At 48.8% G+C, this 18,973-nt stretch overlaps 1 protein-coding gene across 3 annotated transcripts in view; it reads right to left on the bottom strand.

The window, feature by feature from the left end:
- The window catches only part of ATP2C2 (ATPase secretory pathway Ca2+ transporting 2), an 88,240-nt gene that overhangs the window by 12,786 nt on the left and 56,481 nt on the right, over positions 1-18,973 (bottom strand). For all 3 annotated transcript variants that reach the window (XM_032156305.3, XM_032156304.2, XM_032156306.2), the window contains 6 exons: positions 9,751-9,875; positions 9,516-9,613; positions 8,087-8,188; positions 6,479-6,568; positions 2,649-2,750; positions 427-583 (listed from right to left, as the gene is read on the bottom strand). In XM_032156305.3, the coding sequence (XP_032012196.1) occupies positions 427-583; positions 2,649-2,750; positions 6,479-6,568; positions 8,087-8,188; positions 9,516-9,613; positions 9,751-9,875 (674 nt within the window). The remainder of the gene's footprint in view (positions 1-426; positions 584-2,648; positions 2,751-6,478; positions 6,569-8,086; positions 8,189-9,515; positions 9,614-9,750; positions 9,876-18,973) is intronic.

Consider the following 18,973-nt stretch of genomic DNA (forward strand, 5'->3'; position numbering starts at 1 on the left):
ATTTAATGTTCAGCCTATCAGGGAAGGCACTGGCTCTGCTGCAGAAAATTGAAAATGGCTAAGGGAGAAAATATGTTCCTTGACTGAAAAGAGCTTCGGGTTTTCCCGACAAGAGGCAATGAGCAAAAATACCTATTGGGAAAATCAATGTTTGGGGTGCGGCCCATTCATCTGCCTTAGGAAACTCAGCAAAGGAGGGTCCCCTCTTCTCTGGATTAACGGGGGGTCACTGAGGAACTGGGATGAGGTGGGGACCTCTCTGCCTTTCATGTGACCATCAGCTTGCAAGCACGCGTTATTGCCGTCAGCATGCTGCCTGACTCCTTGGGACAGGTGACCTCCTTGACTGGGGACCCTGCTTGAATGCACTTAAAAGTCAACGTTACATGCAAGCTTAAAGCTCTGGGCCGGGCTACAGGCACTGACCACGCAGACCGAGCGAGCCCATCCTCTTCTCTTCCTGCAGGCAGAATGACCTCTGCTGGGGCGTCAGCGGCAGGGGGATGCCTCCGTTGTTGTACATGGTGCAGTAGCGGATCACCTCTTCCAAGGCCCCTTTCATGAAGTAAATGTCTTCCTGATCCTTAGAAAAGACAAAGGGAAGAAATCCACTATCACTGGAAGCCTTGGTTCATAGTGACCATCAGCCCACTCTGCATGAGGTTACCAAGACACACACGGGGATGTTTGCAGCGGAGTTATTTATAGTGGGCTGGTGCTGTTCATGGGTGCTGGACAGGTTCGCTAAGTAAGTTCTGGAATCCATCCATGGAATGTTCTGCAGTCCAGAGAAAGAACAAGGCCAATCCTCAACCTGTACCACCCTTGTTCTTTTTTCAGTTCCCTTGTTACTGTCACTCAGAGCGTCTTGTGTGTTTCATGCACGGGAGGTATCATCCCAGCTGGGACTATGCCTTTGGGGGTGTGATTAACTGGGAATATTTCCATTAGACTGTTGCCTCCCTAGGGCAGCACCAAGTCTATTTTGTACCTACCCCCAGCACTTGGCTTGTAATAGTGAACCCACATGAGCAGCTGATCACTTTTCCTGTGTTTTTGCTAAGCTCTGTCATGACAAATATGTAGACTATAAGCTCCATGTGGGGAGGCCCTGGGTGAGAGTCACACTGTATCCCTAGCCTCAATACCGGACCCACCTGGCTCACGTGGGTGCACAGTGTGAATGTAACACTGTTATAATATATTAATCATATATGTTAATATGTAATTAACATATTAATGTTATTAATATTAATTACATAGGTTATTAATGCATTAATTACAATACATATGTATTGTATTATATGTATATTATTTATATGTATTATATTACATTATATTATTTATATGTATATTATATATTACATATAATTAATATATTAACTTATATAATTATATTACATATATTAAGTAAAATATATTACATATTATATAATTAATATGTTAATATAACAAGCTTATATTGACCAACACAGGCATCTAAGACATAATATTAAAGGAAAATCTTAGGGGGGAAAAGCAAATTACACACAATATAAACAGTGACCTTGTTTTGAAAATACCATCCAGATGTTGTCATTTACATATTTAGAATCTGCAATGCTCCATCCCAGACTTAAAACAGAATTACCTCTGGGTGGCTGGTGGGGAGGGAGGGAAGAAGGGTGGAATGAAAGAAGCTTTCATTTTTATGTCATATTTCTATACTTTTTCAATGAGAATATATTACCATTGCCTTGCAGGGAAAAAGATTTAAAGGTCTAAAAGTTTTTTGAAAATCTATAATCCCTTTTAAGCCCCTGAAATGTACATGTGTCAATCCATGCAGAGCAAGGGCCTGGCATGAGCTGGCCAAGCTGCCCACAGCCCTTAGTGGGATCTGAGCAGTCTGCATGGGCAGACATGATAGATTCTAGAAAGAGTGGGAGGAAAGAGGAGGGGTGGAGAAAAAGGTAGAAGGCAACAAAAACTTTAAAAAATAGTTTTTAAGGAAAATCTGAAAAGCCACAACAAATCTGAAAAGAAAATTTTAAAACTGAGCTGTAATGTCCACCCGGGGTGGCCATAGCTTGGTAAGTGTTCCTCTAGTCAGGGACAACATGTGTGCACACGCTCATGCACCACGCACACACGCCTTCTGTACTGAAGGATTTGCTCCCCAGTATGAGGGGGAGATGAGCTTAGAAGTATAAAAAACGTAGCACAGGGCTGCAAAGAGAGGACTGGCATATTGGCAACTGGTGTTAGCAGCAGGCCCTCAGTCGTTGGATTACAGGCTGGTCAATCTCAACATTTGACCTGCATCAGAATCTGCAGAAAACGAAGGTTACTGGGTCCCACCCGTGGACCATCCGCCTCAGGAGGTCTGGCGTGGAACCTGAGATTCTGCATTTCTAATAAATTCTCGTGTGATAACAACCATTGCTACTCCAGGGACCCTGCTTTGACAACTTCTGTTTTAAACAAAAAGCCAGAAGCAGACCCAAGAGAATCAAAGCTATGATGGTGATTAAGTTTTTCCATGTATTTGGAACGTCACAGAAGCAGCCAGGAACTTTCAAATTCTCCTTGAAATCTGCATTTTGCTTTATTTCTGGGTGGGGGCCCGGGCAGAAAGAGAGAAGAGGTTGAAGATTGAAAGGTCTCACCTCAGTCTTCAGACTGCATTTCACTGCCATCCATTTCTGCTCTGAACTGAATGGAATCTCTTTTTTTCTTACATATGAATTTTTAATATCACTTAAGTCCATCTAGCATAATAAAATGACACATTTTTAGTGAGTCATCTGAAGCCAATCTCTATACAAAGCTCAGTCTATTTAAATTATTCATTGTTCAAACCACCTCTGGCAGATAAGAAATCCAAGCATTTAGCACACAGAAAAAAGGCCACTTCCTTGGAATGTCCCACCTAGGAAAAAAAAATTCTCTTCTCTTGGCTGAACGGCAGACCTGATGGTCTTTGCAGCAGCTTCTATCTGAAATCTGCTTAGAAACAAACCCACAGTGTTTCTGCCAGGAGGAACGTTTCAGACTTGAAGGTGTAGCAATTTCTCAAAAGGAACCCCCCAAGTCATTGAGGCAGCCCTGCCATCCACAGCCTGGGGTCCTCGCCAGCCCTGCCGTCCACAGCCTGGGGTCCTCGCCAGCCCTGCCGTCCACAGCCTGGGGTCCTCGCCAGCCCCGCGTCCACAGCCTGGGGTCCTCGCCAGCCCCGCGTCCACAGCCTGGGGTCCTTGCCAGCCCTGCGTCTACAGCCTGGGGGCCAGCCCGGCCCTTTGTTGCTCTTTGATGGCTTTCGGATCACTGACGTGACAACTCAGAATCTCAGTTTCCCCAAGTGTAAACCAGTCATGATGTCCCACAGGGGGTGAAAATGGGGTACAGCAGGGGCACAGAAAACTACTCCTTTTATGTAGAAAGTGCAGATACGTGTACAACACAGTGTATCTACAGTATTAAATTTCAGGGGGAGGGAGTGGGATGATTAGGGAAGGAATGCCTAAGACATCTCCTTAGTGGGGTTGAATTGCACCCTACAAGAGATATGTTGAAGTCCTAACCCCGGAACCTCTGAATGTGGCCTGATTTGGAAGAGGGCCTTTGCAGATATCGTCAATGTGAGGTTATTAGGGCTGGCCCTAAGCCAACATGACTAGATATAAGAGGAGGAAGGCTGGGCACGATGGCTCATGCCTGTAATCCCAGGACTTTAGGAGGCCGAGGCGGGCAGATCACGAGATGAGATCAAGACCATCCTGACTAACATGATGAAACCCCGTCTCTACTAAATATACCAACAGCCACGCATGGTGGCGGCTGCCTGTAGTCCCAGCTACTTGGGAGGCTGAGGCAGGAGAATCGCTTGAACCTGGGAGGCGGAGGTTGCAGTGAGCAGAGATCAAGCCACTGCACTCCAGCCTGGGCAACAGAGCAAGACTCCGTCTCAAATAAAAAAAAAAAAAAAAAGGAAAACGCTATGCAGAGCCATGGCGGGGAGCACCTCGTGACAGAGACAGAGCTTGCTATGAGAAGCCAAGGCAGGGATGCGTTCTGCCAGTCAAGGAATGCCCGGGGCTGCTGGTAACACCCAGAAACTGGGAGACGGAGCCTGGCCCTGCTCACACCTTGATTTCAACTTCTGGCCCACAGAGCTGTGTTTCAGTGTGTTTTGGTGACTCTAAATCACCAGCCAGTGGTGTTTTATTTCAGTAACCCCAAGGCCCTAATCCAGGAGCAATAATGGAAGAAAAGTTAGGAACCACTGGCCTGGCCTCAGTGCCATTTAGAGCAGGTGAGACAGGTAAGAAGCACTAAGTGCATGCCCCATGCCTGTCACACAGGCAGCACTTCCTACATGCCAGCCAGTGTTTGTTCTATATTCCAAAATCTTAAGCCAGGCCCCAGGAAAGAGGAAAATCATAACACATCAAGGAAATCTCCTAGCTTCTGGGTTCTGGAACCTCTCTCCTCTCTAGGCTGCAGGGGTGGCTGGTGGCGGAAGCAGGGTGACACATGGGTGTCATTCCTGCCAGACGGTCAAGACTTCTGGGCAGCGAGTTGTCGTGCAGACTCAGCACTATTTTAAAACGGGAAATGAGCTCCATTCACTATTATAGACATTGCAGAGAGAATTATCTTCTGTGAATGGAAGAAAAATAATATGATGTCATGATTTCTGTTTGTTTTTTTGAGACAGAGTCTTGCTCTGTCACCCAGGCTGGAGTGCAATGGCATGATCTGAGCTCACTGTAACCTCCGCCTCCCGGGTTCAAGCGATTCTCCTGCCTCAGCCTCCCGAGTAGCTGGGATTACAGGTGCATGCCACCGTGCCCAGCTAATTTTTATATTTTTAGTAGAGACAGGGTTTCACCATGTTAGTCAGCATGGTCTCGAACTTCTGACCTCAGGTGATCCTCCCACTGCAGCCTCCCAAAGTGTTGCGATTACAGGTGTGAACCACTGTGCCCAGCCTTTTTGTTTTTTTGAGGGAGGATCTCACTCTGTCATCTAGACTGGAGTGCAGTGATGTGATCATAGCTCACTGCAGCCTCAGATTCATGGGCTCAAGGGATCCTCCCGCCTCAGCCTCCTGAGCAGCTGGGACCACAGGCACGCACCATCATGCCCAGCTAATTTTTATATTTTTTGTAGAGATGGGGTTTTGCTATGTTGCCCAGGCTGGTCTTAAACTCTTGGCCTCAAATGATCCTCCCACCTTAGCCTCTTAAAGTGCTGGGATTTGAGCCACTGCACTCAGCCTGTAATGACTTTCCAAAGCTCTCACACTGGCGAATAGCACCTGATCTACCATCACGGGGGCTTATCAGAGGGCGACCACCTCTCCCTGACACAGCACCAGCTTCGGGAAGGCAGCGGTGTGGGAGGTCGGAGTCTTGCACTGGAGGGAGGGACAGGTAAGCTGATAATAGAAGGCAGTGAAGTGAGCCCGGGATGAGAAGTGTCTGCTGGGGTGGAAACGAGTGAACTTGAAGAGAAAGTCGGCGCTCGCCAGTGACGACAGGCAGGAGTGGTCCCAGTCCAGGAGGAAGCAGGAAGTGGGGGTGAGTGCAGGGGCCAGGCTGGGCGGCAGCAAGGGGTCAGTGCTGGGGGATGAGCACCCCGAGTCGGGCTTTTCCCTTGACCTTGATGGAGAGGGGTCTCATCAGACCCGAGTCAGAGACAAGTCAGACAGCAGAAAGCACGGAGCGGGTCGGGGAGAGGAGCTCCCGCAGGGTCCAGGGGAGCCCCAGCTCTGGCTGAAGAGGAGGGACCCAGGCCAAGTGGCCATGGAAACAGACGTGGGAGCTGACCGGGGCCACCTTCCTCCTTCCTTTGCTCCCTCCTCTTAACCTCTGCCAGCCCCTCCTTTCCCATGTCCTTTGTCCTCTCTTCTCCTTGCTTTCCTGTCACCTGCATTCCCAGCCCATGTTTTCTGCCTCTCCTTCTGCTAACTTGTCCTCTGAGCACAGAACGCAGCAGGCCCCATCAGCCCCCGCCCATCCCCTCCACACTGCAAGCAGCCACTTGGTACCTGGTGTTGGGTACAGAATGGCCTGGGGCAACCCTGCACAGCCACAGAGCCCAGGGTCTAACACTGAGCCCCGGAGTCAATCGAACGCATTCCCAGGAACCAGCCCCTCCCAGTGGTGCCTCGGTGAGCACAGGGTCGTGTTGGGCGCATAGGGAGTCTCGTTCCACTGTCTTTCGCCCCAACGCCTGACCAGGGCCTCAACCACAGGGGAGCTCCTAGGATTCTTCTGGAATCGCTGGTAGAGGGAACTTGCTGAAGTCCTGTGGAATCTCAGAGCTCACCTCCTCCACCAACAACAGATGGCCCAAGGCCAGCTTGGGCCATTTTCTTCCGTGATTACCTAACATCCCCAGTCCTGTTAGCTCAGACAGGAGCTGGCTTTCTACCAATGAATCCAGCCCCGAGTGAAAGAATTGCCCGCACAGACACCCCAAGACCTCCTACCTTCATCGCCAGGGCCATCAAGGCACCCTCGGTGGGCTGCCCCATCACGGCGTTCTTTCTGATGACTGCGTTGTTGGCGACACAGCCCGCCTAAAAGGGGATTGTCCAGACATCTGTAGTTAGTACTGGGCTCATGAAAAAGTTACACATTGTGGGCTTGTCCCATTTTTACAGCTGGGGCTGCGGGGACAAGACTTGCTCTTTAAAACAACTCAGCGTCCTGGCTTTTTAAAAGAAACATCGTGACTATTTCTCAGCTTTGCTGAATGTTGGTTCCCACAAAGTTATCATGAGGGAAGCCAGCAGGGAGGCAAGTGGACGGGTGGTGATGAGTGTAGGGTAACGGGGAGTGACCGGTAATGGGGATGATGGCATTTCCACTTGGGGTGACAAAGTATTCTAGACAGTGGTGAAGGTTGCACAACTTGTGAACATATTGAAACCACTGAATTGTGCACTTTAACGGGGTGAATTCATGGTAGATGACTTCTATCTCAACTTAAAAATAAATATTTAAAAAATGAAAAAGAGACAAGCAAAAAGAGTGGGATTCCTGGCATTCTTCCTTCCCGGCCTGGTGAGCCTGGACACTCGCATTACTTCTCTGCCCATTTATTTTCTTTTCTTTTTTATTATTACTTACTAGTTTTGCATATTTTTGTTTCATTCACTCATTTATTTGAGACGGAGTCTCACTCTGTTACCCAGGCTGGAATGCAGTGGCATGACCTCAGCTCACTGCAACCTCTGCCTTCCTGGTTCAAGGCAATTCTCCTGTCTCAGGCTCCTGAGTAGCTGGGACTACAGGTGTGTGCCACCATGCCTGGCTAATTTTTATATTTTTTAGTAGAGATGGGGTTTCACCATGTGGGCCAGGCTGGTCTTGAACTCCTGACCTCAGGTGATCCACCCGTCTTGGCCTCCCAAAGTGCTGGTAGTATAGGCATGAGCCACCACGCCTGGCCATATTTTTGATTTTTAATCCGCAAAACCAAGACAGCGTTCGCTGTGATAGTGAAGGGCCCCTGGAGGCAGGTCCTTTGCAAGCGGCGCTCACTGAACTGTACAGAGGAAGAAGGCGGCCTGCTACATGGTGAGGAGTGAGCCCCTGTGAAAGGGTGAGTACAGCTGGGACTGTAGGACTCATCATAGCCACAGGGGAACGTCATCACAGGCTCACTTTTTACCATTTATCAGGCACGTCTCTGGGCAAGAGTCTCCTTAGAGCCTTCCCAGTGGGCAGTGATGAGTACAGAGGCTTCTAGCTCTTCTTTTTAAATAATTTTTAAAAAAAATAATAGAGACAGGGTCTCACTATGTTGCCCAGGCTGGTCTCGAAATCCTGGCCTCAAGTGATTCTCCTGCCTTGGCCTCCCACAGTGCTGGGATAACAGGCATGAGCCACTCTGCCCAGCCTAGCTGTCCTCTTACCTCTGATGTCTCCATCGGTTTTGGTGTCATTTTTTCAGTGCTGTGACAGCCTCACCCCTGGGTGGTCCAGTCATTGTCAAGAACCAGTAGGTTCAATGGCTGTTTCCGTTTTCAGAGAGAAGCCCCAGAAGCGTCAATGTAAATGCCTATTTCCCCCCTGGTCCTTTTGACACCTACCTCCACTAACTTGCCCACTGAGACATTGGAAAATTCCTTAATGACTTCCTTGGATGGTAGAAGACACACAGTCCCTTGACCGTCATACCCAACTCCGCTGACCTGCAGGGTGAGGCAGAAGAAAGGGTGTCGCCAAGAGTCAAAAACACGCTCCCCCACTTGGCCCACAATCTCTGTCCTGGGGATCCATTCCAAGGACATAATCCTAAACGTGGACAGGGCTTTCAGTATGAAGATGTTCTCTGAAAGATTATTGATTAATTGGATACGTCATGGATGGACACAGTGCCAGGCATTAGTAAATTGCAGCAAGTTGACTCAGTGGGATACTCTGCAGCCAGGACAAGTGATGGTTAAGAAAACTAAGAACTAGCACAGAAGAGCGCTTCTATTCTAAGAACAGCGCTGGGCAAACGTGTTAGCCTTTGCAGCCCATACCACCTTTGTCGTGGCTACTCAGCTCTGCCGTCGCAGCACACTGAGGCTTGAAAGCAGCCACTGGCAACATGTACACAAATGGGTGTGGTGGAACACCAAGGAAACTTTATTTTCAAACAAGCACTGGCCCATGGGCCATCATTTGTTCACCCCTTGCTTTGGCCAGTTTTGTAGAAAAAATATCAGGATAAAAAATTGCACATTCAGGGAGCTTCCAATTGTGCCAAGCTCACAGAAGACACTGAAAGACACGCGAGGACTTGGGAGGCTGAAGTGGGAGGATCCCTTGAGTGCAGAAGTTAGAGGCTGCAGTAAGCCATGATTGCACCACTGCACTGCAACCTGGGTGACACAGCAAGACCCTGTCTTAAAAAACAAGACAGGCTGCGCGTGGTGGCTCACGCCTGTAATCCCAGCACTCTGGGAGGCCAAGGCAGGCGGATCACCAGAGATCAGGAGCCTGGGACCAGCCTGGCCAACATATAGTGAAACCCCGTCTCTACTAGAAAATACAAAACTAAGCTCAGCAAAGTGGGGCATGCCTGTAGTCCCAGCTACTTGGGAAGCTGAGGCAGGAGAGTTGCTTGAACCCGAGAAGTGAAGGTTGCAGTGAGCCGAGATCAGCCACTGCATTCCAGCCTGGGTGACACAGCAAGACTCTGTCTCTCAAAAACAAACAAACCACAAATGGACTAATCATGGTTAGTTTATCATGGGAGGTATGGAAGACTTTTTCTAGGTTTTAAATTTTGTAATGTGCTTATAATTAATAAGTAACTAAAAAAGGAGGCTACTTTAAATTGGTCATATCTATTAAAAGGAAGTATGGGATGATTAAAAACAAAATCAGTCATGTTAGCAATGAGATTGTAAGATGACCCCAATTTATTTCTTCCTTATTGTGTTCTAGAAGACATTGCGTGCTTTGTCTGGAAAAGAGACAGCCTGTCTGGGTGCATCTCTAAGGCTTGTAAATTCCTTTGGGACGTACCTCGGCACGAAGCCCATCTGACGTTACAAGCTGGGTCACTGTCATTTCATTGGCAGTCAGAGTCCCCGTCTTATCAGAACAGAGAACGCTGCAGCAACCTGGTACAACAAACATCAGTTTATAGAAAAGAGAAGTCGTCACCCTCAGGCTTGTGAAACCCCAAGCTGGAATGCCCTGACAGCCAAGCCCCCATTCAATTCCATGTGTAAGAATTCCACCAGCCAGAGTCCCTCACCTAAAGTCTCCACGATGGGTAACTTCTTCACGATGACCCGCTTCTTGGCCATCCGCAGCACTCCCAGGACCAGCGTCACCATGACGACGATGGGCAGACCCTCTGGAATGGCCGCCACAGCCAGGCTGGATCGAAAGGTCAAATGAGTCCCTTCTAACATACATTTAAGGAGTGTGTGACTCTGCTGGGGCTGGAAATGCTTTTGGCTGGTGAAGCTTGTCTTAGGTGTCCCCAGTGTCCTGGTTCTATTCTCCATTCCCAATCCTAAGGTGCATCTGCCTCCTTCTTCAGCACCCACTGTCCTGAGCCCTCCCCTGCAGACCCTGCCCTTGGGAAGGGACCTCTCCTGTCAGTCATCCACACCTTAGTGTGAATTAGTGTGTCAGCTGTTTTGCCTCTTTAAAACTATTTTGTATTTACATTATTCTCATTTATTAGAGAGAAAAGACTTTGGGTTCCATAAAAGGAATTCCCAAAAACAGACAGTAAGTGGGATTAAGAGTTTTTGGGTCCAAGGGTCCTCGAGAGTCCCTTGAATTTCGTTTTCATGAGTGTAGTGGTGTAGACACTTCCTATGAGGAAGCCGGACAAAGAAGTCCAGGTCAGGGGAGCTGAAGGGCCACAGCGACGCCCTTGCCTGCTGTGTGGATCTGTTTCGGGGTGTCTGCTCACTTCTTTCTTACCCCTCCAACTCTCCCTGTATGCTGCGACCCCACTCTCCCATAACCAGGGTTGGCTGGATTCGAGAAGAGCGTGTGACCCAAGCCGAGCCGGTGAGATGCTCTCTTGGAAATGAGACTGGGGCTGCAGCACACGGATGCCCCTTCCCTGGGTGTGTCAACAGGTGATACCCTGTCTCAAATAAAATAAAATAAAACGTTCTAAAATGGACTGTGGTGATGGCTGTATATATTTGTGAATACACTAAAAACCATTAAATTGTATGCTTTAAATGGATGAATTATATACGTGAATTTTATCTCAATAAAGCTCTTTAAGAAAGAAAAAGGCCAGGCGTGGCAGCTCATGCCTGTAATCCCAGCACTTTGGGAGGCCGAAGCGGCCAGATCACCTGAGGTCGGGAGTTTGAGACCAGCCTGGCCAACATGGAGAAACCCTATCTCTAATAAAAATACAAAATTACCCAGGCGTGGTGGCACATGCCTGTAATCCCAGCTACTTGGGAGGCTGACGCAGGAAAATCGATTGAACCTGGGAGGCAGAGGTTGTGGTGAGTGACATCACACCATTGCACTCCAGTCTGGGCAACAAGAGTGAAACGCCATCTCAAAAAAAAGAAAAAGGAAAAGAAAGAAAAGCAGCCTTGGCTGGCGATGGGGAAGGGAGGAGAGATTTTGAGCAGGTGAAGGAGGCTGGCCAGATCCTCCCCACCAAGCCTCCACCCGAGGCCAAGCTGAAGGGTGGGGAGGATGTGACTTAAATGGAGCTCCAAGGGCTGTCACTGCATGGAATCACTCTGCACAACTTCTAGAAAGAGACTATTTAGGGGACTAGAAGTGATGAGAAATTTCTGTTATCTGAGATACCAGAAACGTCCTGGGAGAAGGGGGCCACTGTCTCTCATCACACCTGCAGCCCACCCACAGCCACTGCCAGGGACCCTGCAGAAGCCCCTCGAGACACACCCGGTCCAGGCCCTGGGGCCAACCTGCCCAGGAAATACGTGAAATCAGCCAGTGTGAGCGAGACCACGTGGCGATCCCAGAGCCCAGGTCCTCCTCCTCTAAACAAAGAGCCACCACCAAGTCACCAGGGACGACAGCAATGCACAGTGCGGCCGGGCCTCCCATGCTCCCAAGAGAAGCTGGAAATCCAGTATCTTTTTCATGCAAACTCCCTATTTTTAAACGATGGCAACACATTACAATGAAAAAATACAGTTCAAACAAAACATATTTTCTGGCTGTATCTCACACAAGGGTGGCTGGGTTTGAGATGGAGTCTCACTCCGTCGCCCAGGCTGGAGTGCAGTGGTGCGATCTCAGCTCACTGCAACATCCACCCCCCAGCTTCATGCAATTCTCCTGCCTTAGCCTCCCACATAGCTGGAATTACAGGCATGTGCCACCATGTCTGGCTAATTTTTGAATTTTTAGTAGAGATGGAGTTTCACCATGTTGGCCAGGCTAGTCTTGAACTCCTGGCCTCAAGTGATCCACCTGCCTCGGCCTCCCAAAGTGGTGGGATTACAGGCATGAGCCACTGTGCCTCACCTGTTTTTTGTTTTTTTGAGACAGGCTCTTGCTCTGTTGCCCAGGCTGGAATGCAGTGTCGCCATCAAGGCTCACTGCAGCCTGGATCACCTGGACTCAAGCAATCCTCCAGCCTCTGCCTCCCTGGTAGCCGGGACACAGGCATGCACCACTATTTACTTCCTAATTTAAAAAATTATGTGTAGAGACAAGTTCTCACTATGTTACCCAGACTGGTCTTGAACTTCTGGGCTCAAGTGATCCTCCCACCTCAGCACTCCCAAGTGCTGGGATTACAGGCATGAGCCTCCGAGCCTGGCCAGGTGGCTGCTTTTATCCTCTGCATTAGAAAATCCAGCAGAGCAAAGAGATATACAGTAAATATTTGCTGCATGAAGAAGTGGGTATAACAATGCTTAGGCCTGCGCTGGCCTAGCACACAGTGAGCACTCTACCTGGGTCGGCTGATAGTCAGAACACCTGGTGAGAATCCATTCAGCCAGGATCACACAGGGAGACTGTATTTCATCAGAGCTAAGACAGCTGATTGTGTAAGGGCACCATTATTTTGTGCAGAGCTCAGAAAAGAATAAACACTGCCAATTAATCAGTAACACCATACTTTCTAATTACATCGCTTATTAGAAGTGATCTGACTTCAGCGGAGTTGAATGTGAAAAAGAATGTACATCTCAGAATCAAAGAAATATGGTACATTAAATGTTGGCAACAAATTCCAATTACAAAACAGGCAGTTTGAATAGAATGGTTGTGAATGGTGACCTTTCACCCAGGGACAATGTAACAGGCATGGACAAGTTATATAAACCAAGATTATAGAAGTTGATCAAGGGGCTGTGCCCTGTTTCTACAGTGACAGCCAGAAGGCTTCGTTGGTTTTATGGCACAGGCTGTGAAGACCAGCTAAGCAAACATTTGTGGAGGGTTATGACGGGGACTTTCATCCCATGTGGCAGGGGAAGGGCATCTTTGTATTACTTGGATGAATTCATAATAATAAAGAATTAATCCACAAACTAATAAAGATTAGAATGCGCCGGGTGTGGTGGCTCACACCTGCATTCCCAGCACTTTGAAACGCAGAAGCGGGTGGATCACTTGAGGTCAGGGGTTCGAGACTAGCCTGGCCAACATGGTGAATCCCCCTCTCTACCAACATATAAAAATTAGCCGGGTGTGGTAGCGAGCACCTGTAGTCCCAGCTACTTGGGGAGGCTGAGGCAAGAGAATCACTTGAACCCAGGAGGCGAAGCTTGCAGTGAGCCAAGATCACACCACTGCACTGCAGCCTGGGTAACAGAGCAAGACTCCATCTCAAAAAAACAAAAACAAAACAAAAATTAATTAGAATGGACCAGGAAAACCAAGTGCCTTGGATCATCTTGTATGTCACTTAACATATAGGAAATTCTTTTTTTTTTTTGTGATGGAGTCTTGCTCTGTTGCCAGGCTGGAGTGCAGTGGTGCAATCTTGGCTCACTGCAACCTCTGCCTCTAGGGTTCAAGTGATTCTCCTCCCTCAGCCTCCCGAGTAGCTGGGATTACAGGCGCCCGCCATCACACCTGGCTAATTTTTGTATTTTTAGTAGAGACAGGATTTCACAACATTGGCCAGGATGATCTCGATCTCTTGACCTCATGATCCACCCGCCTCGGCCACCCAAAGTGCTGGGGTTACAGGCGTGAGCCACCATGCCCGGCCAGGGAATTTGTTTTAAAAAAGTTCTTAAAGTTTTTTAAAAAACGATTCTCTCATTTTACTTATTTTGGAAAATCTCCGCTGGCTAAGCTGCCATCTCCACCTTCCGATTCAATGGCTTTGAGCGGCTTTAATCTGGCACTAAAACTGAAAAACGTCACCCTTTCAAAATCACAAATGAGAGGGAAAAAGTGTCTCCCATGTGCAAGTCCACTCGCATGGATCAAGCGGGATGACTGTGCTGCAAGGGAGGTTAGGACAAGAAACCGGAAGTGACCAATAGCACTGGGTGGGGAGAGAATCAGGGGATTTGGGGCTTGAGCGCAGAAGGCTTTTTTGCATTTTCTTCTGGAAATATTTAATTGTCTTTCTTGCCTCATGAAGCTTTTCATGGCTTATAAGACAGGGATTGGATGTACCATTATTTGCAGGATGGTGTGCGTGTTTTGTTGTTGTTGTTGTTTTTTGTTTTGTTTTGTTTTTGAGACGGAGTCTTGCTCTGTTCCCTAGGCTGGAGTGCAGTGGTGCAATCTCGGCTCACTGCAACCTCCACCTCCCGGGTTCAAGAGATTCTCCTGCCTCAGCCTCCTGAGTAGTGGGGACTACAGGCGTACGCCACCATGCCTGGCTAGTTTTTGTATTTTTAGTAGAGATGGGGTTTCACTGTATTGGCCAGGCTGGTCTCAAACTCCTGATCTCATGATCTGCAGGAGGTTTTTTGTTTGTTTTCTTTTGTTTTTGTGTTTTAAGATAGGGTCTCGCTCTGTTGCCCAGGTTGGAGTGCAGTGGCAAGATCGTGGCTCACTGAAACCTTGACTTCCCAGGCTCAAGCAATCCTCCCACCTCAGCCTCCCAAGTAGCTGGTGCTACAAGCGTGCACCACCATACCTGGCTAGTTAAAAAATGTTTGTTTTTGTACAGACGGTCTCACTATGTTGTCTAGGCTGGTCTCAAACTCCTGGGCTCAAGGGATCGTCTTGCCTCAGCCTCCCAAAGTGTTAGGAGTATAGGTGTGAGCCACTGTGCTCGGCCTACTTGGGGAAGTTTTTAAGCATTCTGTCTTCTGAGAGTCCTGTGTTCTCTGGCAGCCTCCTTGAGGCTCATATGTCTCCCTCCCTGCCACCACCCCTGCCTCCAAAGGCTCAGTCACCTGAGAACGCTGTTCAGGTGTCTTGGCCTCTTTCCTGGTCCTGTTCTTGCTGGAGCCCGCTCTCGGGGGACAGTGTCGAATCACAGCCTCACGCTTAGAGGGTGCTCCCTGGACCAGCTGTGTCAGCACCCTTGAGAGCTTGTTAGAAATATGAGTCTCAGCCAGGCGCAGTGGCTCACACCTGGAATCCCAGCACTTTGAAAGGCAGAGGCAGGCACATCACCTGAGGTCAGGAGTTCGAGACTAGCCTGGCCAACATAGTGAAACCCCATCTCTACTGAAAATACAAAAATTAGCTGGGTGTGGTGGTGGACACCTGTAATCCCAGCTACTTGGGAGGCTGAGGCAGGAGAATAGCTTGAACCCAGGAGATGGAGGTTGCAGTGAGCCAAGATTGTGCCACTGCACTCCAGCCTGGACAGAGCGAGACTCCATCTCAAAAACAAGCAAGCAAACACTGCATGTTCTCACTCCTAAGTGGGAGTTGAACAGTGAGAATACATGGACACAGGGAGGGGGACATCACACACCAGGGCCTGTCAGGGGGTTGGGGGAAAGGAGAGGGAGAGCATTAGGCCAAACGCCTAATGCACATGGGGCTTAAAACCTAGATGATGGGTTGATAGGTGCAGCAAACCACCATGGCACATGTATACCTATGTAACAAAGCTGGACGTTCTGCACATGTATCCTAGAACTTAAAGAAAAATTAAAAAATAAAAAAGCAAACAAAACAAATGTGAGTTTCAACACATTGGTACAGTGTATACTGCTCAGGTGATGGGTGCATGAAAATCTCAAAAATCACCACTAAATAACTTATTCATGTAATGAAACACCACTTGTTCCCCAAAAGCCTATTGAAATGATAAAAAGAAAGAAAGAATTGTAAGTCTCAGGCCCCACCCAGCCCCCAGTTGGGGGAGCAGCCATCCAGGTTTGCCAGGCTCTCTCAGGGACCCTCCTGTTCTTCAGCTCACCCGGAGACCTCGGCTCTCCATCCAATGCCTCAAACTCCACTGTCCCCAGCACAGCTCCGCGTCCTGCTCCAGCGCCCCCTTCCTCCTAGCCCCTGCTTCTGTAATAAGCTGGGGCTCCCACCTCCCACTTCCTTCCGCCTCTAAATCAAGGGTGGCCAACACTTTTCATCTCTCTGCTTCCAAAGTGTCACAGAGACAGCCTGGCATGGCATATCGGGAAAGGCTCTGATGATGAGGTTAGGAATAGGAGAAAGGGCCATGAGTTTCTCCATGATCTAAGCGACTGCATCACCTCGTTCTGCTCACAGAGCTCAGCTTTGGTCCCCCCTAAGTGGCCCTTGGACATGTTCCCACCCCCAAACCTTTGCCTGTGCTGTTTCCCCTGCCTGGAACACCCTTCCCACTCATCTCCTGACTCCTCAACTCTCCACCCAAAACCCTCCCCGGCCACCTCTTCCAGTCTATCCCCTTCTACCTCCCTTTTTTTCTTCTTGAGACGGAGTTTTGCTGTCACCCAGGTTGGAGTGCAGTGGTGAGATGTCGGCTCACTGCAACCTCTGCCTCCCGAGTTCAAGAGATTATCCTGCCTCAGCCTCCCTGAGTAGCTGGGATTACAGGTACACACCACCATGCCCGGCTAATTTTGTATTTTTGGTAGAGATGCAGGTTTCACCATGTTGGCCAGGCTGTTCTTGAACTCCTGACCTCAAGCGATCTGCCCACCTCACAGTCCCAAATTGCCGTGATTACAGGTGTGAGACACCATGCCCAGCTGGCTTCTACCTCCCTTTTAATCTTTTTCTCCGCGGTTGTTCCTCTGTAGCACTCATAAGTTGTAATTATTTTTATTAATGTGTGCTTAAATTGTTAACATTCACTTTTCTCCCCAGCCAGAAAACTCCAGGAGGGTAGAGATCTATCTACCTGATCCAGCTGGATCAGCACTTTTGATGTAAACAGAGACTCAACAGATGCCCAATACATATTCATGGGGCAAACAAACTCGAGCCCATTGCCAATGGCTGCCAAGGATAGGGAGTGAGGGGCGGTGGCTGGCAGCAGAGTCCCCATCCTGCCGAGGTTAGGGGGTTGGGTTGCTGACAAGGACCCCAGCTTTGGATCAGGCTTCAGAGGTTTGAAATCTGTCGCTTCCATGCCCTGATCCCGTAAGTTGTGCTAGCCTAAGCCTGTTTCCCAATCTGTAAAAAGGAAACCAGACTTACCCCATGGGCTGTGTAACGATGAACTGGGATCACATGTTCTAGTCTTGCACCTTCTCCAGCACCAACAGATCCTGGTCCCTCCCTCTTCAATTCCTTAAAGATTCTAGAACTGACTTTTTTTTTTTTTTTTTTTTTGAGACCATGTCTCACTCTGCTGCCCAGGCTGGAGGGCAGTAGTGTGATCTCAACTCACTACAACCTCTGCCTCCCGGGTTCAAGCAGTTCTGCTGCCTCTGCCCCCCAGTAGTTGGGATTATAGGCAGACGCCACCATGCCCAGCTGATTTTTGTATTTTTAGTAGAGATGGGGTTTCACCATGTTGGCCAAGCTGGTCTTAAACTCCTAACCTCAAGTGATCCGTCTGCCTCAGTGTCCAAAAGTGCTGGGATTACAGACGTGAGCCACCGCACCCGGCCCAGAACTGACTTTCCTCTGTCCACCTGCAGGCTACTGTTGGCAACTTTGCCATTCGCGTAGACAGGACTTCCCAGTCGTGGCTCAGGCCTCCTTGTCTTCATCTCCTTCAGTGAGCTTGCTGTCTATCCACTCCCCTCTCCCGGCAGCCCACTGCGTGCTGCTAAGGGGTTGAATTGTGTCCCTCCAATAAAATATGTTCACATCCTAACTGCTGGTACACGTGAATGTGACCTTATTTGCAAATAGGGCCTTTGCAGATGTCATCAAATAAAAATGGGGTCATTAGAGTACCCACCCTAGCCCAACATAACTGCCGTCCTTATAAAAAAAGGAGAAGAGACGCAGAGAGAGAGGAGGAGACTATGTGACAGACAGAGACTGGAGGCAAGAGATCTATGTGCTAAGGACTGTCTGTGACATCAGAAGCCAAGAAGCATTTGGCTGACCCTTCCCCCTAGGGTCTTCACGAACAGCACGCTCCCGCCACAACAGGACCTGGGACTCTTGGCCTCTAGAATGGTGAGAATAAGCTTCTGTTTCCAGCCCTGCAGCCTGTGGTGCTTTGTTTTGGCAGCCACAGGAATCTGCACACCCAGTTTCCTCCAAGGCTTCATCGCATCAGCCACAGCTCCTCCAGATCTCAGCTTCAGGCTCCCTCTCCCCCCTGCCTCTGCCTCTCTTCCCAGCTCTCTCCCTCTAGCCCTTGATTCCATGGATTCTCCATCCTCACTGAAACCTACAATCTCTGAAGATGGGAATCATGACTGTCTTGTTCACAACCTCCCCCAATCCCAATACTACGTGAACATGAAAGGGATTCAATAAGAGTAATACAAACAGATCACGCAGTCACGTGCTATACACAGTAACACTGAAGGATAAATGCCCCTCAAAAGGCCCATGAAGGCTGGAAGCGCTGGCTCACACCTCTAATCCCAGCACTTTCGGAGGCCGAGGCAGGTGGATCACCTGAGGTCAGGAGTTGGAGACCAGCCTGGCCAACATGGTGAAATCCCATCTCTATTTAAAATTTAAAAAATTAGCCGGGGGTCATGGTGCGCCCCTGTAATCCCAGCTACTTGGGAGGCTGAGGCAGGAGAATTGCATGAACTTGGGAGGTGGAGATTGCAGTGAGCCAAGATCATGCCATTGTACTCCAGCCTGGGCGACAAGAGTGAAACTGTCTCAGAACAAACAAACAAACAAAAAAAAAACGCCATGAAGATCGTTCTGTTCAGGATATTAAGCTAGAAAGCCCCAATTCACTAGAGATCAAGAGCATCCTACATTTAATAGACCCCTTGGGTTTCATTATCCAGATCCTAAGATGCCCTTTCGCAGGGCTATTAGCAAAACAAACCGAGGACCTGGGCATATTTTCAGGGAAAAAGGCTGTTTCAGGAAAACAGGCTGCAACCTGTACAGAACCACTGCACCATTTTCATGGTTCCAAACAGGTCCGGAGGGAAAGTCCAAGCCCTGGCATTCGGCTCCGCTCATTTATAGGTTGCTTAAAGCTA

This window comes from Hylobates moloch, unplaced genomic scaffold (assembly GCF_009828535.3).
Source record: "Hylobates moloch isolate HMO894 unplaced genomic scaffold, HMol_V3 SCAFFOLD_6, whole genome shotgun sequence".
Lineage (NCBI taxonomy): Eukaryota > Metazoa > Chordata > Mammalia > Primates > Hylobatidae > Hylobates > Hylobates moloch.